The following is a 24,663-nucleotide window of genomic DNA, read 5'->3' as shown; positions in this document are numbered from 1 at the left end:
AAATGTTTCTGGTACTGTGAAGCAACTCTTTAACTTTTCTCATGATACAGATTTGTGGTCAGTGGAGCTGAAGAATGTCAGCTATACTGAAGCAAAGGTTATGCTTTTTGAAGTGTAAAACGAAGCTGTACAAAGCACATAGAATATTGTTTTCCTTTCAAAACAGTGCTGAAGTGAAGACTTTTGCACCTGTATTTAAACTTTGCTTTGCAATGATCTCCCATCTCCCAGAGGCACAATTTCCAATATTCCAGACTCTGAATCAGGCAGAATTAATTTGGTGAGTGAAATATTAGGTCAGGACAACACTGGATAGAGTGAATGGGTTGGATCCAACAGCATTTTCTGCTTATGAAAGGGATTTCCCACCAGCAAAATGGCACTTTCTTGCCTCCCCCATTCCTCTGCAGATTGAAATCCTGCTTCTGGGGGCAGAGGACAGCCAGTAATGGCACAAAGAGTGAGCCAGTGGACTGCAGTGGAAGGAAGAAATGGTGCAATTCATCCTCTCCCCAACCCAGTTCCATCAGAGCCAATCTGCTCCTGGATCCAACCCAGCATTCCCTGCTAGACCAGAAACATTAACTAGACTTAATGAGCCACTGAGCCTCAACTTGGAGGCATTAGATAACGAAAGAAAATGAATACACAAGAAATAAGAAATGTTTTTAAAAATGTAAATTAGCAAATCTTCAGTTAAGATGCCTCAGCCATCAGATATGCTTAACTAGTTCTCATGGCACACTCAGCCAGTTACTGAATGCCCTTTTTCAATACTCCTAGGTGATCTTGCACCTGCACAGGCAAGTCTCCTTTCAGTTCCAGTTGGACTACTTTTGAGAGTCTACAGGCCCACTCTTACTAAGGTAGGTAACCTGAGTCGGGGGGGGAGGGGGGTTACCACTCCAGACTGAATATGGGAGCTCATGAATGAATGCTCCTCCCTATTTTTTTTTAATCTAAGTGCATAGAAAACTAGCATGACTAGGAGTTTTTTCTCTGACACTCATATTTTTTTCCTACCATGTGAGTGGGCAGGGATCTGGAGCTGCAGGAAAATAAGGAGGAAGCACATACGCAGAATGCAAGGGTCCCAGAAACGGAGCCCCGGTGCCAGCATAAACACATGCAGTGGTCTTATAATGAGGCAGACCATTGGTCTATCAAGGTCAGGACTATCTATGAGTGGCAGCATTACAGCAGACATGCTGATGAGAACGCCGAGCACTCAGCAAGTTTATTTTATTTTCCCCTACTGAGCTAAACAATTTACTCTCTCCAGCCCTTCTGTTCTACCTTTGCTTTCTGATGTGTTGTCTTGAATTGTTGCTGAAAGACTATATTATCTGAACTGTGTTTTTACCTTGAAGAGCTGTGATAAGCAGTGAAACCACCAGCTAATTACTATTAGTCTTAGATATGGGCTCTGGCAAACGTCTCCGTGACTCAGATGACCCTAATTCACAGTCAGCCAGAAACAAACAAAGATTGGAGAGTTCTTTAATTTTAATAAAAAAGACTCTTATAACATTCCTGTTTCAAATTGTTACTCCCCTTGGAGGGCATGAAGGCTGAGAGAGTGGGAAGGGAAGCTTTAGTGAGAGATACAATGCTTTACCAGAATTGCTCGGACTCACAATGGCCCTCTAGGGTCTCAGTCAAAGGTGCTTTATATCAGCTGTGACCCGATCCTTTTAACCAGAGGTGCCAGGGACTGACCTTGGGACCTCTTGCATACAAAGCAGGTGCTCCATCACTGAGGTGCAGCCCCTCACTGATCCTACTTCACAAAAGGCTGGAAAATAACACTTCTGTCCACCTAAAGCTCAAGTCAGATCCTGAATATCCTACAACATAATATAGTCCAATTAAAATACTCACAGAGATTTTTTTCTTTGCTGTTGAAGGATATGCACAGCTATCCATAAGCCTAAAAAGACTTTAATGGAAATACCCTTTTAGTGGTAGTAATGATAAACGCAATATCCCTATAAAATCAATTGAAGTCTCACAATAGGCTTACCAAGAAGTCTACCCATTAACTAGAACCAAACAACACAGCAGGGAGTGGGTGTGAGGCTTCCAGTGAAGACGGCACACTGTGCTAATGGTCTAAGTTTGCATCCTGGGCCTTTAGTCACTGAGACCCTCTTATTTCTAGGGTTGCCAGATCCCTCCTGGCTGCCAGTGGGGGGTAGGTAGGGTTGCCAGGTACAGGTTGGGAAACTCCTGGATACAGTGTCATAGAGTCCACTCTTCAAAGCATTCATTTTCTTCAGGGGAATTTATCTCTGTAGCCTGGAGATATGCTGTAATTCTGGGAATTTCCCAGGTCCCACCTGGAGGCTGGCATCTCTAGTTTCTCATGTTGCAGTCTAGGCCTAACATTCTCTTCTTGCCCTATCAAAACATTGCTTCTGCTTTCTTCACTACCAAGGAAACCTTTTCTCTAACATAGCTCTAATAGATACAGAGAAGGTACATCACAAAGCAAAGCAATTAGGGAAACTTTAAGGACAAAGATGCAATGGATATTGGCTTTTGTAAGCAAGATTTTCTGCCTCCCCGAAGATAAATCAGTTCCACTGACATTTTATTGCTTATATCATAATTCAAGGGAAACTCTGTGGAACAAGACAAGAAGGCAGAAAAAGAGAATTTAAGAGGTGTAGGCAAAGAGCAAGTGTACTTTTCAGGTTTTGGAAGTGTTGCAGAAAAGCTTCTGTTTCCTGGAGATAGTTGGGCCTACCAAGTAGGTTGCCAGTTCTGGGTTGGACAATTCCTAGAGATTTGAGGGAGGCTAGGAAGGGTGGTGTTTAGGGAATGGGAGGAGCCACAGCAGAGTATAATGCCGTAGAGTCTGCCCTTTGAAGCTGTAATTTTCTCCAGAGGAACTGATCTCTATCATTTGGAAATTAATTATAATTCTGGGAGATCTCCAGGCCCCACCTGAAGATTGGCAACCCTACTACCAGACTTTGGGTTGCCAGATCACTCCTGGCAACTGGTGGGGGGTATGCATGATATGCCAATACAAGGGGATATAGACAAACGGTCCCCTTGAATTGGCATATTGCGCATATGCTTTTGGAACATGTTCTCTGCATATTTTCAGAATTTTGGAGTGTGGAAGCTCAAGTGGAATCACCTCTGAGGAAGGAAAACTCTTATTCCGAAACATGGCTTATATCCGGAATACATGTACCTATTTGGTGGATTCCTCGTATGGATGCATTGCCTTTATGCTGCTGAAACTCTGTATGGACTTTATTATTGAAACTCTGGTATATTTGTGAGATTATTCAAGAGGACTGCTTTGTCTGTTACTAGTAAATGCTATTGTACTTTATTAGTGCTTTGTGATCACAGATTATTTTCATTGATTTTTGACTTGTTTTATTGGGATCTTCCTGCTTTGTATTTCATCACACAGGAAGCGACATCATCATGCCAGTAACTTCTGGGCAACCCTCTGGTGTTTGGACAAAAACTTCTACCATAGAGTTTTTGCCATAATACCAGAATGCCAGCCAGAAGCCTGGGGGGCAGAGCCTAACAGCAGGGGACTCCCACCTCCACTGGGGGGGGAGGGTCTGGCAACTCTAACCAGACTATAGCAAAAGCAGTCAAGCATTCAGTCAGACTATTCGATGTAGTGAAGTAAGTCCCCCTAATAGGCACCTCTCGATAAACAGACAGTCATGCAAGGTATTCTTACCTTGGGAAACTGGTAAGTAATCTTGGGTTCATAATTTCCCCCAGAGTTCTTTTTAAGTGAGACCACAACTAAATACTCAAAAAACAGCTGTCCTGCAGAATAAGGGAAGCTTGATCTGTCTCCTGGCCTCCTATCAGCATCAATTTTGCTTTCTGTAGAAGGAACATCTTGGGATTCATCTGCAATACAAAATTAGTCACAAAAACAAAAATTGTTGCAGTATTTGAGGCACAAAGAACCTCATTACAGAAATCACAATGATCCACTTAAGTATATTTAAGTAATGCAGTGTGTTAGGTCCTTTTAAAAAGTTATTTGTGTTATTTATAGTCCTCCTTTCCCACTAGGATTGTCAGGCCTGTGTTGGTAAATACCTGGAGACTTTGGGGGTGGATCCAGGAGAGGGTGGGGTTTGGGGAGGGGAAGGGAAGGGATGGTACAGTGCCATAGAGTCCACCCTTCAAAGCAGCCATTTTCTCCAGGGGAGCTGATCTCTGCCAGCTAGAGATCAGTTGTAAAAGTGGGCGATCTCCAGGTCCCACATGGAGCGTGGCAACCCTGTTTCTCACTGTTACTCAAGGCAAATTACGCAGTGTAAATCAGTACAATAAATAGGATAAGGAGACATTTAATAAACAATGTCATAACATTAGGATTGTAGAAATCTGGACCAAGGCATGTATTAAACATGATATATTAAACAATGCAAGGAATGGTGTTATGTAAACAGAAATATAATGCTCTTTATAAAAATGAGAGAAACATTTTCCTTCCTGAAGACTTAGTTGCCTGTATCTTTGGTGAGCATTGTGCCAGCTATGGAACAGAAGGTTTGGTACCTGCTTAAGAAAAGGGACTGGCTTGCTCCTTATATAAAGGTTGAAATGTAACAATAGGTGGTTCCTTCATGAAGACTCTGTTGCTTGTATCTTTGGGAGCATTTTGCCAGCAATAGAATGGAAGGTTTTGTACAAGCTTATTAAAAAGGACTGGCTTGCTTCTTACATAAAAGCTGAATTGCTGCAGTAGAAAGATAACCACAAGAAAGAGCAAACAAAAGGAAGATAATTAATGAAGAATGAAAATGTCTGAAGAAGTTGGATTACAAAATGAGTTTACAACTAGTTACTCATCTTGTTTTATAATAACATAAGGATGAGCTCTGTAGAAAATTGTGATAAGATTATTTTAATGGTTGATATTGTTATCTCCCCATGTTCATTATAATTGTGAAATTTATATATAGTCTTACCAAATAAAGTATAGTAGCCTATATAGGGGTCATTTTGTAGAAAAAGAGGTGCCGCAGCTCATTAGCACTTTCCCTCCATATTTGGTAACTCTTTTTAAATCAATTAAGAGAAAGTCCTCCCAGAACCTTCTGAGGGCTCAGGTCTGCCCCCCAGTTTTACCAGAGACAGTGGAGTCCTTTACCTTGCCTTAAAAATCCACATGCATTACCCAACGAAGCATGTTTTTTTCTTGTGCTCAGACAACTTTGTAAGCATTCCACCTTTGTGTCATATCTTCCCCATTTTTTCCTCATTCCTAATAAAACTGGTTTCTCATGCATTTCCCGCCCCCCCTCAAATGAAATATATTTGCAACAAAGCCTCTGCTCATAATCTGAACTAAGATTTTTGCTTTGGTGACTTCTGTCACAACCCACCTCCCCAGAAAGGGGTGTGTGAGATGGGTGTGGTTTTTTTTGTTTTTTTTATTACGTGTCTGGTGGGTTTTTACGTGTTTTTTTTAATTACGTGTCTCTCTCCCTCTCTTTCTCTTCCTCTGCAGCCTGAGAAAGCCCGGATCATGTCCTCCTTTTGCTTTACACTCTTCTGTAAGAGCCACCAGATTGTCTCTTGATCTTTCTCCCCAGAGGGGAAAACCCTTCTTTTTTTTACATTCTTTTAACATTTTCAGTTTTAAAATGTCAGGGGCCCACCAACAGTGTGATCGTCAGAAGCTGCACAACATGCACAAAAGCTTGAAAGGCAGCTGCAGTCTGAAAAACCCAATCTAGCTAAGAAATCCTCTTTGCACCCAGGTGGCTATCTCCACGTAGCATTCATGGATCTCCAAGCTGCATCTGATTTGGTTCTGAGACACCGACTTTCGGCTAAGTTGGCCAAAACTACAATAGATAAGAGATTCTTCTGGCTAATTTCTAATTTATGAAAATTCCACAGCTCAAGTCCATTGTGGCCTGGAAGGCCAGTTGCCTAGTATTTTTTCTCTTTCTACTGGTGTTAAACAAGGTTGCCTTTTAGCTCTCCTTTTTAATCTTATCATAAATGATACAATTCCCTCTTTGCAGAACTCAAGGTGCCACAAACTGGTCTTAGCAAACAACATAGACTTGCCAATCCCCAGGTCCCAGCAGGGGTTCTTCTGCTTTCCCAGGCTCCTTCCTGCCCCCAGTCAGCTGGCCGGCAGGGGGGAAGCCCTGCCCCCAAAGTCACCATGTGACTTAAATGGGCGGGGCGTGGGGGGGAGAGGGAAGGAAATGTCTGCTGGGCACTTCATTATTCCTTATGTGGAGATCGATTCTCATAGGGTATAACGGGGAATTGATCTGGAGGTATCGGGGGCTCTGGGGGGCTGTTTTTTGAGGTAGAGGCACCAAATTTTCAGTATAGCATCTAGTGCCTCTCCCCAAAATACCTCCCAAGTTTCAAAATGATTGGAGCAGGGCGTCCAATTCTATGAGCCCCAAAAGAAGGTGCCCCTATTCTTCATTATTTCCTATGGAAGGAAGGCATTTAAAAAGGTGTGCTGTCCCTTTAAATGTGATGGCCAGAACTCCCTTGGAGTTCAATAATGCTCGTCACACCCTTGCTCCTGGCTCCGCCCCAAAGTCTCCTGGCTCCACCCCCAAAGTCCCCAGATATTTCTTGAATTGGACGGCAACCCTAAAACAATAGTATCCTGGTCCTGCTTTATGCAGATAACATTTTATGCAGATGACAAGCACAGAGGTTGGACTTTGGAGAATTCTGAAACTAATTCTGAAAATAATTACTAATTATTGTAGCTCTGAGACATTGTCAGTTCATTATGCAAACCTTAAAGTTATGGTGTTCTCAAAGGGGGGGGGGGAGAAAGAAATGTTAGACCCAGACTAAAAATGGAAAGGAAATAGAACAAGTGGTACACTTTAAATATTTAGATGTTACCTTCAGCCATAATTTGGCATGGATAGCTCATATTTCCTAAGCTCAAAAAATTGCCAAAGTGGATATAAATGATCTCATATACTTTATCTATTCTAAAGAGGGGGATATATATTTCAGCTATAGAGGCATTTAATGCTAAGGTACTCCCTCAAATTCTGTATGGTGCAGACACATGGATAAATGGTGTCTCTGACTCCAGTGATTATCCAGTCTTACTCTACCTCCAATAAATTGCTGGGGTACCCTTCCGTGTCACAGGAACCAAATTAAGAACGGAGTTAGCCCAACACTTGCTAGAATGTAGGGCACAGCTTTGTGCCTTTAAACTGAGACTGAAGTCACTTTTTCCACCATCAAACTCCTGTGGAGGTCTCTTACATCTTCTGAGGAAAGACACTTACAAAAGTTCATGAGCTGTTGGTAGATAGCAAATAAAAGTGCAACGTTCCCTCTAAGCTGTGGAATCTTGTGAGCAAAAATTCTACTTTGTGAGCTACTGGCATTAAAGTTGTGAGCTACTCCATAAATTAGTTTTCTCTGAGGCCATTTTTCCTGAGCTCAGACAAAAATGTTATGAGCTGGAGGATAGAAAATTGTGAGCTAGCTGACACTAGCTCAGGTTAGAGGAAACACTGCTCAAGTGCCTAGGTCTCCCCTATACTATGATCCAAAATATTGGTATCATGAGGCATTGAGAGAAATCAAAATGAGGGCCAATAAGCTTGACAGAACCAGCACCAAGTTTCAAACATTTCAGGTATGCTCCAGCTTAGCTCTCAGAATCTCTCCCCCTGCAACTGCAATATCTTACCACTCCCAGCAACCAGCACATCTTTATGCTTGGCAAGCTGAATGCTTTGCCCACAGTTGAATTGAGGGGGGTGACTTGTAAACATCCCATTCTCTAATCACTTTTGTCCTTGTGCCTCTGGCATGATTGAAACTATTGATCACGTATGTTTTGTTATCCTGCCATCAACGGTCCTCATTATGAGAATCTTGCCCATTCTGAGCAAATATAATCTTGCCATTGAACCCCAAGCAAGGTTATATTGGCTGATGTTAACTCTGAGGTGATGCGAGCTGTAGTAAGATTTTTGTCAGGTCAACGCAGCTTATTGTTAATAAAGGAAAAGATTGGGAAATACCTGGAGATTTGAGAGATGGCCAGGTTTTGGGATGCAAGGGACATCAGCAGGGCAAAATACCACAGTGTCCACTCTCCAAAGCAGCCATTTCTCCAGAGGAATTAATCTTTGTTGTGTGGAAAGCAACTGTAATAGCAGGAAATCTCCAGGTGCTACCTGGAGGCTGGCAACCATAGGCAATATCCATCCCTAGTGCTTGCCTCTATAGTGCCCAGTCAGCTGCTGTGCTGTATGACTTGGCCCTGGGCTTATGTTGTCTGCTGCTAATGCATGGCAAGGCCTGAGTTCTCAGCTGCCTGGCTCTGCAGTAACAAAACAGTTGCATATCTGCCTGGCAAAGCAACAAGGAGATGTGATTGTGAACCTTTTAAAATACATCTCACCCCCAGACTCCCATTGGCCAGCATGCATGCAGCTGCAGCAGTGACTGATGGTGCATCCTATTCATGTTCCCCCACCAGGAGAAGGAATAAGCAACTGGAATAGCTGGAAGTATTGCCATTAAAATGGGCATTACTATTGCCTGGTGGTGGGCCCCGAATGGTGGCTTTGATTGCCTATTGAATAAAACACCTCCACTTCTGGCCAATTCATACAGGTGGTTTGATTTTTATAGAATGCAGTGGGTTTTTGGTTCTACATAATCTGTGTTTTGACACTAGCATCAGCTAAATTGGAACCTCCACCTGAGGTTCTAAAAGTTTCAGAGATCTAATCAATATGTTCCTTTTTTGTGTGGTAAAATGACCACAAGGTGATTTTGCCAATTTTGGATTGTGAATATGTGTTCTGAATGCACCCTCCTGCCTCAGAGGCTGATATTTAACGATACTCATTGAAACCATGAACGACAAGGGCTGATTCTGAATATCAGTTTCTCTATATGACAGTGCATTCTAACAAACATGCTCATCGCTTCAAGTAGCATCTAAACTCAGCTCCAAATAAAATGTGGGTGCTGTGAAAGCTCTGAATCTAGATGATTACCCACCTACATCTTTTGACTCAGATGGCACAGTAACTGCCTCATTGGGTCCTTGTAATTATATCCCTTGGAACACATCTCCAAGAAGTCTAAAATAGTGTTATAAACTGTGAGCTTTACCTCCCTTATTCAGACCTTAGTTCAGCCTTAAATCCACTCAGAGAATTATAAACATAAAAATATGGGAGTACCAGAATTCTCTTACCTTACAGAGAAAATGTAAGGATTTCTGAAAGAATGCGTTTTTTCCCTATAAGTGCTAAATACTGGATAACATTGTTATAATTATTATTATTCCTCTCACAAAGCTTATCTGTATTCATCACATTTCATCACACTTCTTTATCTGCATATAACAGTTTGATAGCTGACACTTTTTTAAAAAATTAACTTGGAGTCACATTTCATTTTTCCCCCTGAAAATATACCTTTAGGATGCAAAAGAGAAGCCACCAAGTCACCAACTTAAAAATATCTCCTGATTGGAAGGAGACAAGCCTAGCACAGTAACCAGGGCAGAAGAAGCTGATCAGAAATAGCCAAGGGCAGAACAGTTATTCATGCAGAGATACAGGAGGCAGCGTCTTCGTGCATAGGGCTCAGACTAGCAGTTTTCTTAAGACACACACTAGTATCAACTGAAAGGAACACTGCTGAGAATTAATTTAGAGACATACCGTTGTAGACTGGAACAGCCTGGAGGCAATCTATTCTAATTAAGGAGCTACATATCATCTACTACTTAACCACCCATTATCTCATGACTTCCCAGCTGAAGTGTGTGCTGCAAGAAAAGAGCAGAGAGAAAAAAAGTTGCAGCATGATTCAGGTGCCTACCAGGCAAGGAAGAAAATGAGCACGTCTCTAGAGACTGCCAGTACAATGTAACAAAGTCAATGAAATGAGAAGTTATGCAAAGCAACTATCTGAAACACTGAGCTTTATACAAACAGAACTAGATATCAGAAAATCCAGACTGACTCACACAACGTTCCCATCTCCTTTCTGCTCCTTCCAGTCTTAATGGTACTTCTATTTATTTGCTGCTTGATGCACTCAAACCACAAGCATAGTCCCAAAGCCTGTGACCCTGTGACCCCCAACATGCTGGTGCCCACCACTGTAATGCCTGGTATCTGGCTACTTCTTCCCAAAAGCACCACTTTTCCATAGTGAACAGTGTTGAGAACCTGGGATCGTTCATATTCTTCCCACTTGCACTGGCTTTGTCAGCCAGTTTGGTGTAGTGGTTAAGTGTGCAGACTCTTATCTGGGAGAACCGGGTTTGATTCCCCACTCCTCCACTTGCACCTGCTGGAATGGCATTGGGTCAGCCATAGCTCTGGCAGACGCTGTCCTTGAAAGGGCAGCTGCTGTGAGAGCCCTCTCCAGCCCCACCCACCTCACAGGGTGTCTGTTGTGGGGGAGGAAGGTAAAGGAGATTGTGAGCCGCTCTGAGACTCTTCAGAGTGGAGGGCGGGATATAAATCCAATATCTTCTTCTTCTAATGTTACTGGAACAATATTGGGGTGCTTTGCATTGGGTAGCTCTAAAAGCCTATTAATCTACATTTGGTATAGTAGTACATCTACCCCCAAATGGCACGGAGTGTAAGAGTTAGTGTGGCAGACTGGCAAGGTGTCAGATTAGAATTTCATGCTCAAATATCAACTGTGAAACTCACCATGGGTGACCTTGGGCCTGTCATACACTCTCAACCTAATCTACCTCACAGGGTGTTGTGGGGAAAAAGAACTATGTATACTGCCCTGAATTCCTTGAAGGAAAGACAGGATATAAAAAAGCAATGGAGTTCTGTGGGATGACATAATTTCTTCCAACATCCTCAGTCCCAGACTGGCCTACCAGATGTCTCTGGGAAACCCACAAGCAAGGCAACAAGAAGATTGGTGCCCTCTACTACTGCCACCCAGCAAGTGACATCCAGTGGCATGCTTCCTCTGAACCTAGAGATTTCATTTAGCTACTATGGCTAATAGCCATCAATAGCTTTATCCACAATCAATTTGTATGATACCCTTTTAAAGCCATCTAAAGTGAAGCTTACTATGTGACAGCAAAATATTTAAATACTGCAAATACACACTTTTCCTGTCTCCAATCTACTGCTGATCAATTTCATCGTGACCTTGGTGTACCAGGAGTACACCTGCCTTCTCTACACTATGCATAATTTTATAAACCTTTCAAGCTGGATTGGCTCCCTCCCCTATGCATGCAAGGGCATGCCTGCACGCAGCACATACTTCTAAATATCTGCCCCTGGGCTAAGGGGCTTAACTGGGCATATATACTTATACATCACATGGCCAATTCCTGGATTTTATTACAAAATCATCTGTATGAACACCTGCTCATTAAACCCTGTGTGGCTGTTCAGAGGAAAGGCAAGTGCATCCTCATTCCCAACACACACAGAAGAGCAATCAGAGGAACCTGTCATTCAGTTTTCACTTTTCTAAACTAAAAATGCCCTAATTTGTTTGGGATTTTCTTAGTAGGGAAAATTCTCTAACCTACTTGATCTTTTGAGAACCAGTATGGCATGGAGGTTAGAATGGCAGAAGAGAATCTGGGAGACCCAGGTTTGAATCACCACTCTGCCATGGAATCTTGCTAGGCCCTTCATACACTCTCAGCTCAACTTACCTCCCATGGCTATTGTGAAGATAAAATGGAAAAGCAGAGAATGGTGAAAGCCACTTTGAGTCTTCACTGGAGAGGAAACAGGTATAAATTACCGTAAGTAAATACATTTTAATGCTGAATTTGTGTAGGACAGGGGAAAATAGCCAAGACTTTAGGAACATAATTCTTAAGTGCCTCACCATTCTCCATAAAAGGGTTGTTTCTTTCTTCAGAAATGCAGTGCAGGAATGCTCAGAGTTAATACAAGACGTTTGCGTCATCTAGTCAGATGACTTGCACCTATGTGATAAAAATCTTTGACATTGGCTCTTGAAGCTTTACAGCTTTCTGAGCAGAAGTCTGCTTGCTACGAGAGGTAGTATCACAGCAGCAAAACTGTCAAGGTTCATTGAGTCCAATCTCCAGCGCAACAGAAAAGAATAACCACAGTTGCATCAGAGAGGTTGCGTGCTAGAATGAAGGATTAACAACACCCAGGAAGTAAATTAGCTTCAACTGCACCCAGAAAGGAAACAGAGCAAACAGCAACAAGTGTGACATTTGTTACAGCAGTTCTGGCAACAACTCTGCAGCAAGGGATGGGGTTTAGATCTAGATCATGGATACAGCCAGGGGTGGAATTCTAGCAGGAACTCCTTTGCATATTAGGCCACACACTCCTGATGTAGCCAATTCTCCAAGAGTTTACAAGGCTCTTTTTGTAAGCTCTTGGAGAATTGGCTACATTGGGGTGTGTGGCTTAATATGCAAAGGAGCTCCTGCTAGAATTCCACCCCTGGATGCAGCTATAGTTTTCTCCACTTGCTTAAAGAAAGTCTATTCAGAACAGTAAGTTCAAGGAACACATCAAGAGCAAACTGCAGCAGAAGAGGAGATGGAGCAGAAACGATCTTTTTCCAAACTAGATATCTGTGTGTGTGTCATGTGTCATCAAGTCACTTCCGACTTATGGTGACCCTATGAATTAATGCCTGTATTTCCACAGAATAACCACAGTTGCATCAGATCCCTTCTAGAAATATGTACTTTCTATGATTAACCCTTGAGGCCATTAACAGCTGGTATCAAGTTCTTACAACAACATAACTCCCCTATGAAAATAAAAACACATCCAGAAGTTAACACTCACTGGAGCAAAAATTTTCTGTAGTATACACCACCTAGGTGTGTGAAGCTAATATAAAAATGCAGGAGAACATCAGACTCTAATCTTCCTTCCAGTTCTTTTGATACATGTTTTCTTTAGAGAATCATGATTTATATTCATTTCAGCTTTCAGAAAATAGCTTTCAGAAGCTAAAGTTGTCTTCCTCAATATTACAAAAATGAAATTTGGCTTCCTTTGATAACCTTTCTATTGGGGGAAAAGTTAAATCAGTTTTTTTAAATGTAATTTCCTCAGGTAGTTTTAAAATTAAATTGTTTTACTCAGGCCCAGACAATTTATTTGTATTTTTGAGGGAGAAGATTGTCCTGCAGGGCTTTTTAAGTCAGCCACTTACAAGAACTTGACAATGATGCTTAGAAGCTGTGCAATATATATTTCCTTAAAATTAGTATCACATTCTTAAGTCTTCTCACTTCTTTTAAGACTTGTCTGAACTACACTTTTAATTAACTGTGTGCTGTCAAGCTGCAACCCATCCAAGGTGATTCCAGGAACATGAGGCTTTTATGGCAAGAAATCAGCAGAGGAGACTTGGTGTCCAATTGTCTTCCTTCCTCTGCATAGTAACTCTGGCCTTCCTTTGTGGTCTTCCATCCAAGTACTGGATGACTTGTTAGCATAGAAAGCCATGGTGAAATTCAGAGTTTTTCTACTGGACCAAGATTTTCTTCCTGATCTTTTAAAATGGATTGAGCTTGATCCTTTTGTGACTTCTTGGCCAAAGGCAGCTAGTTGGTGACAGACTCTTAAGCCTGTGGATTCCTACCCAAGTTTTCCTTCACATCTCCTTCTAGTTATGAATAGCTTACTCAGGGTTTTTTTTCCTTTTTGAGCAAGAATACACAGGAACACAGATATGGCTGGCTTGGTGTCAGGGGTGTGTGGCCTAATATGCAAATTACTCCCTGCTGGGCTTTTTCTACAAAATAGCCCTGATCTTACTTACCTAGAACAAAGGTACTATCTGGAGTTATGTAATGATGCCAGAAGGAAATGAGCACCCTCCTTCTGGAGACTGAGCACCCCATCTTTTCCATTGCTTCCAGATTATTCAACATTCTTAATTATTCCAGCCATTCAAAGGCTTTTTCTTTTTGGCCAGACATAATGCCTTTACTTCGTAATAAATTATTTGGCTGATTCTAGTAGACCAACTGAACAGAGAGTCTGCCCATGTGGAAATGTGAAGATGGAAAATACTTTCCCATTTTTTATTTAGTGGTTATATTTTTCCATATGATCTTATATTATTTCTCCATTGATTTCACACTTTCCAGTATGATCACATGATTACCACTTGCTATATTTGCTATCTGGCAGAGATAAGGCTGTTACCATATCAGTAGCTCATTATCTGACTGCTGCCATGAAGATTCATCCAAAGGTATAATTAATTCATGCCTAAATGCTTATTTGCATACAGACATTCTTTTTGTACTGGAACTGGACTGTGACCAACCCTGCTTAGCTTCCAAGCTGTTATAAGACTGGGCTAGGCTGGACTGTCAGGCTGCTAGCGCATCTTTACTGTGCATTCATTGTGAATTCAACTGGATATAACACTGCTTTGTGATGTCCATACCAATTTGCCAATGTAATCCCCAAATCATTTTACTTGAAAATCACTCGATATTTCAGAGTAGTCAAATAGTTTGGATTGATACATAAATTGTTCTACATTGACACAGCTGCTTCTTCTTCATATGACCACTGATAGCCAGCTTCAGTGAAGCCAAACACTGGCAAGGTCTAAGAGGATCTGGGAAGGGATGCGACATGATGCAATAAATTGATTCCTGGAACTCAGATGAACACACTTCCTTCAGATCCAGTTTGATGTAGTGGTTAAGTGCAGACTCTTATCTGGGAGAACCAGGTTTGATTCCCCACTCCTCCACAGGCACCTGCTGGAGTGACCTTGGGTCAGTCATAACTTCATCAGAGCTGTTCTTTTCCTGCCAGAGCTCTCTCAGCCCCATCTACCTCACAGGGTGTCTGTTGTGGGGAGGGAAAGAAGACTGTAAGCTGCTCTGAGACTCCAAGTGAAGGGTGGGGTATAAATCCAACCTCCTCTTCTTCTTCATGTATATTTCAACAAGGAAGTCAGTGAAAGTCACAGACTCCAATAATTTAGCAACCATCCTGCCATTTTTGCTGATATTTCCTGCACCGTTCTGTGCCTTGGCAGCAAGTTCAAATACTGTCTAATTTAGATACCAGAATCCAAACTAAAAACACAATGCAGTCCTGCAAAGCATGACATCTTTTTCATACAGATTCCTTGAGCTTTTCCCAGAGCCTTTATAGGCTTGACACAAATGGACGCTTTTAGGTATTCCATGGAGCATCACTGCTGGCTTCCTTGTGGTATGCTGACTCCTGGCTCACCAAACGTTTTAATGCAGTTGCATCCAAAGCTTTACCCTTGCCTAGGAATGACTTGCTCTGTCTCTGGAACAGCAAGGAAGTGGAAATCTGTGCCTATGGGCCATGGGGAGAAGAACCAATATCATGTGGAAACAGATCCATTTTACATTGCAAAGAGGCCCTTCTAATTCCTGCCAAAAATTGCACAAGGCAGAGTCAACTTGCACTGATAGCTAGAGTCAGCAGCCTGAGGAGAAAAAGGTGGAGTTTTCCAGGCACAAGGTATCAAAGGAAACCCCTTTCTTGTTTGCCTTAGGCAGGTGACTCTGTAAATAATGAGAGCTTTAGAGTATGAATGCTTATTCTGGATCATGTGTGAGGCCTCAATATCAATGTGTGGGTGGAGACGGAACAGCTGTACAGCAACCTAACTACCAGTAGAGTCCACTGAGCCAGCTTCCAAGCTGACATTTATATCCCTGTGAAAACCAGCTCAGTATGCATTACTTCAAATATTGGAGCATGTGTATAAGTGATACTGAATGGGGACTTTTTCTTTGACTGCAAAAAAAAGCAAGTTGTAAAGGGGTTATTAAGCCCTCTGTTTCAGGCCAAACCAGACCATTTGCTGATCTCCTCAATGAGTGCAGCTGTATGTTACAACTTGCTCACCTTCACACATTATATTTTTAGTTGTACACACACAAAAAAGGGACATGCCTAAAATACAATACATGAAGATAACTGATTGCATTCTTAGTTCAGGGTGCAAGTCTTGTTTGTAACAATTGTATGAGACTGCAAAGGACAACTATTCTCTTCACAATAGCTTTTGTGGGTCTTGGAGACAATAAGGACAAAGAGCCAGTAGCTGTAGACAAAAGAATTGAACACCTTAAACAAAGTAGCAAATTACTCTCCCTCCAGTCTCAAGAATTCCTTTTGTCTTATTTGTTTTCTTGTCAGGCATAGGGCGAGTTTGCGGGTTCTGATATTTGCTACAGCAAGAGGTCCTGGATACACCTGAGTACAAAGGGGCATTTGCTCATGCTCAGCTGCCAGCTAAATTATTGAGGCACCCACCTACAACTATTGATTATGCTCCCCAAGTTATTATTACAGGGATATATCAGTAGAATTTGTCTTTGTTCATGTAATACACAACAGTAATACTGTCCGGTGCAGAGGTCCCCAACATTTTATTCTATTATAGTAGTATCATCCTGAACATTATAGACATTCACACTATTCATAAGGCTTGCAGAGCTACAGGAGCTGTGGACATAGTATAGACTTTTTACTAGACAGACACTCTGCATAATGATGAAGCAAGAACGCTCCTTCCTTCCCCAAGAAATAACCTCATGGGTAAAGGTGCCCAATCATATGAATGCCCAGTCTGCACACACACCCCCACACACCACATTTTAAGAAGGGGATGGATTTCTCTGGACAAGAGCCCAAATGATTAGATCTCGTCCTGGAACACCTGCATCACTTGTGTGGCAGGGGAGAGGAGATGATCCTGGTCTTATATCACATCAAGGCTTGTATCAGCCTGGTGAATGAGTGAAGAACAAGCTCCATAACGTGTACTTTGGAAACCACCATGCAAAGGGATTAACTGCCATTCATCAAGCAGTAAAATGGACACGAAAGGTGGAAAAATTCAACGTGCACCAAATTATTCTCTCTTTCCCCTTCACACAAACACAAAAGTCCTCTGCACACCAGTGCACAGAGGTGATGGCCTTGTGATTTTTGGGTTTCTCCTTATTCTGTATTCAGGTACCATTTAAAATACACATGACTTTTCCACCCCCCAAGCAGGACTGAAATCACTTTACAGGAAGCACAGTGTATTTTACCACAGCCCATTTTACTTTGGATTAATCTACCTAGAATCGACCCTATTGACTTCAAAGCAATACTGCCCCCCCCACATGAGTGTCAAGGGAAAAAAGGGGGGAAGCCATCTTAAATTCATCTTAAATGTTGTGTACAGTAATTAAAAACCTAAAGTATTATAACTGTTTTTAAGGGGTATCATTTTATAATCACAATCAGCTTTCTTTCCAGTAAAAACCGCACCATTCCTTTACGTGGGATGGTATGCACTCACCTGAACAGGAATCACCACTGAATCCAGCAGCATGCATTGAAAGGGAGAAAATTATTTTAAAAGCATTTGTATATTGTGATATAAATACACAATAACACCAGTTTGGGTACTTACAGGGAAGAACATTAACCTGGATTGGAATGAGATGCATTAGAATGACAGCAAGAATTTTACTGCCCTGTGAGTAGGTCAGGCGAATAGCGAGCGAGCTAATCCAGGTTAATGGATCTTGACCATGTACCCTGATGAAATGTGCCCTCAATGATCTTCAGTCTACGGCTGCAGTCACACACACGAAATAATGCACTTTCAATGCACTTTCCAACTGGATTTTACTACGTGAACTAGCAAAATCCAGTTGGAAAGTGCAGTGAAAGTGGATTGAAAGTGCATTCTTTAGTGTGGGTGATCGCAGCCCTACATCCCCTTTTTCCTTCTCTTTTTAAATAACAGCTGTCTGCGATTTTCATTCATTCTCATCCCACTGCTCCGGTGGTCATTTCGGAAGTGACCATTATCATTTCCACATAGGGGAAGGGCATGAGGACGCGGGACTTTCCAGTGTCCGAGTTCTGCTGAATTTCCCGCAGAGGACACGGGGGGGGGTGGGGGGTGGTACGGACACTCGGTCCAGCAGTCTGCCTGGAACGGACTCGAGGCGTGCCTCGCTTCTCCAGAAACTTCCTGGTAGTTTCCCATAAGTTTACACTTGCTGCAAGCATGGGTCCCATCCTGGAGCGGGGGCTTCTCCTCCCCCCCCCCCCAGCAGACCTGTTACAGCCAAAGGGCTGAATAGAGAGGAGGGCAGAGGGAGCGGGGGAGGTCAGATAGGAAGAACGGTGCGGGCGGGAGAACGGGCGCCGGACTGTCTGACTGGGGGGGGGGGGGGATAGGGCAGTGCCCTTTTGCTCACCTCTCCGAGCCGATCTCCGCCGTAGGCTGCTTCGGATAAACCGGACGATCCCCTCCACCGCCATCAGCGCCTCTGCCCGTGTCACTCTGGGGCTGCAACGGCCCGGGTCTCTTCTTCCTCCTCCCCCTCCCTCCCTCCTGCCTCCCGCCCGCCGCACTTTCACTTTCGCCGATGCAGAACTCACACCTGGAGGGGGGGGTAGAGGGAGGGCAGTGGCGGGCAGGCGCGCGTGCTGCTCGGATCCGCTCTGTGGGGTCGCAGGGAGAGACCTTCTTCAGCTGACATGGGGAGGAGCTCCGCTTCTTCTCGGCGCAGAGGAAGAGTAGAAATGAGAGGGAAGCAGCAGCCCCTGCAGGAGGCAGAAAGCACACCTGGATGAAGGGAGGCTGCGAGGAGAGGGGCCCCCTCTCTGGGCGGGCACTCAAACCCGCATGCTCAGCGCCACCTCCTCCGGCCTGTATCCAGGGTGAAGCCAACGGGTTCACTACCCCGCTGACAACAATGGCTTGTCCCGCCTTAAAAAAACAAAACACTATACTTGCCATTTGTTGAATGAATTGTTTTTAAGAATAGGCAGGGGGTTGTTTTTTTCTTTTCTTTTCGAGAAAGGCTGGCTGAGCTACATGCGACAATTGCACACATATGTCTGCTATGTGCTCTCCCTTACTGGGAATAAAAGGTTTCATGTGACATTTGTCTATGTTTAAGAATTTAAGAAGAGCCTTGCTGGATCAGACCAGTGGTCAACATGGTCTCAATATCCTGTCTCACACTGTCACACAATGGCCAATCAGTTCCTCTACACGTTGAACAAAAGAGCATAGAGGTCAAGGCCTCCCCCTAATACTGGAGAGCCAGTTTGGTGTAGTGGTTAAATGTGTGGACTCTTATCTGGGAGAACCGCGTTTGATTCCCCACTCCTCCACTTGCACCTGCTAGCATGACCTTGGGTCAGCCATAGCTCTGGCAGAGGTTGTCCTTGAAAGGGCAGCTGCTGTGAGAGCCCTCTCCAGCCCCACCCACCTCACAGGGTGTCTGTTGTGGAGGAGGAAGGTAAAGGAGATTGTGAACCACTCTGAGACTCTTCGGAGTGGAGGGCGGGATACAAATCCAATATCATCATCATCATCATCATCATCATCTAATATTGCCTTCTGGCTCCGGGATTCAGAGGTTTATTGCCTCTGAGTATGGAGGTTCCTTTTAATCACCTTGGCTAGTAGCCACCCTATAATTCCATGAATCTGTCTAATCGCTTTTTATTGTTTCTGCATACTCATGACATCCCTGCAGTTTTTAAGCTATCTTTTTTCCCCCTCTGTATTTTTAGGCTTTTCCGGCGATTTGAAACTTTCCAAATCAAATTCAGGAATAGTTCTGATAAGGAGACTATACCAGAGCAAAAATCCACCTGCACCTTAAAGACTAAAAACATTCATCCCAGTTTATTAAGTCCCTTCGTTTAATTTTGCTGCAACAGACTGGCATGGCTGCCATTCTGGAATGATTCCCCAGCAAGCTACTAAAGGATGCCAACTTGTTAAGTATTCAAGACATCATTGTTCAGCATTTTCTTCCGAAATAGGCTACTGCATTGTACCTGCACTGTAGGGGTTGCCGAATGTTTGAAAATTCAGGTAGTTCAAAAAGTAGCTATTAAAGAATGGGGGCCTGATATTATATCACTCTGATATTATAAGGACTACATTCCCTTCCCATTTATTTTCAAACCCAGTTCAGAGCTGATTTGAATTTTAGGACACAATACTAAGGCCAGCCTGGAAAGGGTTTATTATGCACTGAAGCCCCATGCTGGCATAACTCTAGGAATCCTTGACATCTTTACTTACTTGCTTACTTAGCTTCATTACTAGTCTGTTCTTCTGAGACCCAAGGCAGATTACACATTAAAAAAACCAAATCAATCAGAGCAGTACAATGCATACAATCAATAACATAATAAAACAGGATTATAAAATCAGAGAGTTAGCACACTAAAAAGGGGTATACTACTTCACTATAAGAATCCTCCTCATCTTCATTACTGTATCTGGGGAGGTGCCAGCACAATGTCCCATTGATGCTACCCTCTGCAAACCCAGTACCAGTGTGGCTGCACCAGGAATGGGTGGTGCCAGAGTCATGCAGAAAGAAGAGTGGGACAAAGCAGACATCCTAAACCACTTCAACCCAGATTGCAGCATCAGCTGGGGGTGCCCCAATGAGCTGAGGCCTTTGCTTCCTCTTAGCCTGCCATTATACAAGAGGAGGTGAGAAGCCTGGCTGGCAGCTTTCCTGGCAGCTGACCCATGCTCAGTCTAAGGTGCACCTTCCTTCTGGGGATTCTCATGCCACTGGGCTCAGCTTGTTCCCAGTGGAGGGGGCACCTGGGTGTGGCTTACACCCATGGTTGTATGCTTCTGCTCACTGGATCTGAGGAAAGCAACAGAGGCTCTGCTTCTGGAGCTTACCATGTTTCCAGCCAGTGGCAAAGAATGGAAAGAGGCTGGGGTGGGGTTAAGACATGACAATCATCCCTCCTGGACCTGCACTGCTGCTTACCAGCAGGAACTGTTCTCCTTAGGCAGCAAAAGAGCTTTAGCCAGCTCTTCTTTAGAGCAACGTTCACATGTCATTCAAAAACTGGTGGGTTTAAGTGGTGTTGCTGCAGGCTCTGAAAACCTTGTTGGTCTTTAAGGTATTACTGGACTAGAATCTAGCTCATCACTTTGTATATGTATGTTTCAGTTGGACATATAACACAGCTTTCCCAGACATAAGCATACTGCATGAGGGTCTTAACACCAGCAGTGCCATCCTAAACAGACTGAAACTCTTTTAAGTCCATTGACGCCAATGGAATGAAAAGTGTACAACCCAGTTTAAGATTGCACTGTAAAAAAGCATATATGTTCAGGCATGTTCTCCTCATGTGGGACAAAAGAATAAGTGTTCTTGTTAATGTAGAACTTACCTTTGTATTATCCATTGAATGAAGCTATGGGGCTGGTTACATTAGGGCTATTTTTGTATTGCTGAAAAATTAGTCTTCCACGGTTAAAAGAAATGTATTTGGAATGGGTTGTACCTAACACAAAATGCCATGCTTGTTTCTCATATAATTCCATCCCAATGGGCAAAAACTTACTACTGTTACTCAGAAATAAGTCCCATTCAGCAAAGATTCTGCTTTTCCCACCAATTCCCTTTTGTTCTTTTGAATTACAGCCTAATCACTTACTTCTTGTTCTCTCCACCAATGGCCAAAGCATTGTGTTTGGCCTACAAAGTGAAAAAGAGTACGTAATTGATTCCTTTTCACAATGCTGCTCATTTTTTAATTTATTAGTATTATCTTAATTTCACAATAGCACTCTAAGTATAACAAATAATTAGTATTATCTTAATTTCACAATAGCACTCTAAGTATAACAAAAGAAAAATGAGTGGCTTTGCCTGCAAAGTGTAAAGGGGCTGTTCGCAGCTGCTGCACCCCCACTATCTGAATACCAAGTGGTCGAAACCAGGCCAGCCCCAGTAATGCAGTGAGCTGGCATTTGACCACGAGTATGTCCAATTTGCCCCTAAAGTTCTTAAACTCTACCCTGACAGTGGCCCAACCCAAGATCTGTATGGGTTTTTTTTTAAGTCCCGCAGTATGAAATCAGCCGGTCACAGCCTGGGCCGGCCACGGGGGCAAAGTTTTCCTAGAGACTCCTCCGAAATTATGGAGATGGAGGAGCCAGAATCCAGCTCCATTGGGCATGGAGCGCCCTCGATTAGGACCGACACCCTGACCTTATCGGGGGTGGTGAGGGGCAAGTTCATTACCTGCAGGCTAGTCGATGCGGTCGAGTAGGCATTGGTCGAGTCGTGGTTGGTGGACTGCCATCTGCGGGTGGCCTTGGCCTGGCAACCCCACGCTATGTGGCCCACTCTTCCACAGTTCCTGCAGTCTACGTTGCGATAGGGGCAGTCCCGTCGCTCGTGTGGATCCCCACAGCTGGCGCACTTGGTGTTGGCTGGTCTCTCGGTTGCTCGTGGCCGATTGGTTGCTTTTGGCCCCATTCCTGGTTGGCGACGGAGCTGGTGTGCCTCCTCCTCCTCTGGGTTGCCTGGCGCTATCTCCTCTTGGTGGACGGCTTCTGCTCGCAGGTTGTGGAAAGCTTTGGTGGCTCTCTCAAACACAGTGGCTTCGTTGAAGGCGAGTTGGAGGGTGAGCTCCTTCCTTGTGAAGAGCTTTTGCTGCAGTCTTTCGTCTCAGAGGCCCCAGACGAATCGATCCCTCAGGGCTTCATCCAGCTTGTCGAAGCTGCAGTTCCCCGCAAGTTTGCAGAGGGCGGCCAGGTAGACTACAGTCATCTCTCCCGCCCCTTGATCCCTCTTGTGAAAGAGAAATCGGTGGGCGATGATGGATGGCTGGGGCAAGAAGTGCCCGGTCAGGAGTCTGACTATCTTCTCGTATGTTTTCTCCGTGATCTTTGCGGGGGCCGAGAGACCCTTTATGATCTCGAATGTGGCCTCCCCGCAGCCTTTTCTCAGGTTTATAGAAAGATCTTTTTTTCCCCATCTCTGGATTTAAATATCCTCAGATGTTGTGACATCTGAGAATTAGATATATTTATGATGAGATAATGCTTCAATTTCTGAACTAGACAATCTCACAGTTTATGTTTTTAAAATTGCCACAAACCAGACCTGGAAAAAGATGTGAGGACAAATGGGACAAACTGGAATGCAGCAGGTTGCCAATGACATCATCTGAATTCTCTCTTAAAACTGAAAATGAATCACAGCAATTCATTACTAAGGGAGTGTGGAAGCCCCTTATGTGAAAATAATCCAAATTTCCTTCAAGTTGAACATTGATTTTTAAGGCTGCCTCTGGTTGTAAAAGAATAGATCAATGTTTCTGACTCTGCTGTGGGAAAAGAGTCCCCTTTGTGCAGGCCATGCAGCTGAGCAAAATTCAAAATACTAAAAGAGCTGAAGTTTACACGTTGAAGAGCTGTCCTGAAAGCCCTAACTGGGGTGATAATAGCCACCCACAGTGTGAAAGAAGAATGGTTCCCTCATAGGACATGCCTTGTGTTCCACTGGGCTGGCAGCCAAAGCAGCCCAATGTTCAGCAAGATCACTTTCTCTACTGATACACACAGGAAGGGAATATTTCTCTAGAACTAATAGACAGGCAGTGAGTATTTTCTGCAATCACTGTACTCTTCTAGGAAAATTCCTATTTCTCTCAGGGCAGAACAAGATCAGACATTTTCTGTGCAAACCTAAGAATACTCTCCTGAAAGTAAGCCCCATTGACCAAATCTTCTTATTTATTTATATTCTCACTGAGACTCATAGTATAAGTAAAATATGATCAACAGGATGACAATAAACAGTGCAATAGGATTTGAATTACAGAAATCTGAAGACAGTTGAACTCCAACAGCAACTCTTTTGAGTCCAATCCATGAGGAACAATTTAATCCATCCTGAGCCTGTTATGGGAAAGAGCAGAATATAAGCCTACTAAACAAACAAACCAGCCTATGGTATGTCCCCTGATACCAATTTCTCTCTCCAAATGCCTCAACAAGATGGCATGATCAACTGTATCAAAGGCTCCTGTTAGATCCGGTCAGAGCATCAAATTTGTCTACTTATCCAAGAAGACCTGGAGTTGGTCAGCTACTGCTCTCTCAATCACTTTACTTAAAAGGGGCAGATGAGGGACTGGCAACATCATTTTTGTATAGGGATAGATTTTAAAGTAGTGGACAAATAACTGTCTTTTTGAGTGGCCCCAGGAGTGAACTGTAAAGATTTGTGATTTGGTCTCCTCCTAACTTCTTTATCTAAAAGTATTAGCAGGAGAATTGGACAAAGGTCAAAGGTCTTGGAGAGGGAGAGCTAACCTTCCTCCCCTGCAGTATTCCAGATAGAAATCACACACACCCCATTTCAACTTTTAGGTGGGTGTATGTTGCACTGGAGTAACACTACTGGAATCTAAGATAGTAATCATGCATCTGGTCCCTGGAATTTTGATTCATTTTTTTTAAATGCCTGTGGCTATGGCTCCTGAGCTGTAATAGCGTTATTACAGCTGCATTTGCTTTTGTCTTGTGGAAGCTGCCATATACATCATTTCAGGGCTTTTTTTTTTGTAGCAGGAACTCCTTTGCATATTGGGCCACACTCCTCTGATGTAGCCAATCCTTCAAGAGCTTGCAGAGCTGTTATTGCAGGGCTACTGTAAGCTCTTGGAAGATTGGCTACATCTGGGGTGTGTGGCCCAATATGCAAAAGAGTTCCTGCTACAAACCCCCCCCCTGCATTTGATGGAGAAGATAGCATGTGGAGAAATGGCCTTTATTTCAGAGGCAATGGAGGCAGCA

The 24,663-nt window shown here is 43.3% G+C and overlaps 1 protein-coding gene across 1 annotated transcript in view; it reads right to left on the bottom strand.

Annotated features, from left to right (window-relative positions):
- Positions 1-18,340, bottom strand: part of DENND2D (DENN domain containing 2D) — a 60,292-nt gene extending 41,952 nt beyond the window's left edge. The window contains exons 1-2 of the mRNA XM_060231104.1: positions 18,269-18,340; positions 3,719-3,897 (exon numbers count right to left, since the gene is read on the bottom strand). Coding sequence (XP_060087087.1) covers positions 3,719-3,897; positions 18,269-18,332 — 243 coding nt within the window. The 5' untranslated portion in view covers positions 18,333-18,340. The remainder of the gene's footprint in view (positions 1-3,718; positions 3,898-18,268) is intronic.
- Between the last annotated feature and the right edge of the window lie 6,323 nt (positions 18,341-24,663).

The sequence above is a fragment of the Heteronotia binoei genome, chromosome 2 (genome assembly GCF_032191835.1).
Source record: "Heteronotia binoei isolate CCM8104 ecotype False Entrance Well chromosome 2, APGP_CSIRO_Hbin_v1, whole genome shotgun sequence".
Lineage (NCBI taxonomy): Eukaryota > Metazoa > Chordata > Lepidosauria > Squamata > Gekkonidae > Heteronotia > Heteronotia binoei.
This window is presented reverse-complemented; position numbering and strand designations above follow the sequence as displayed.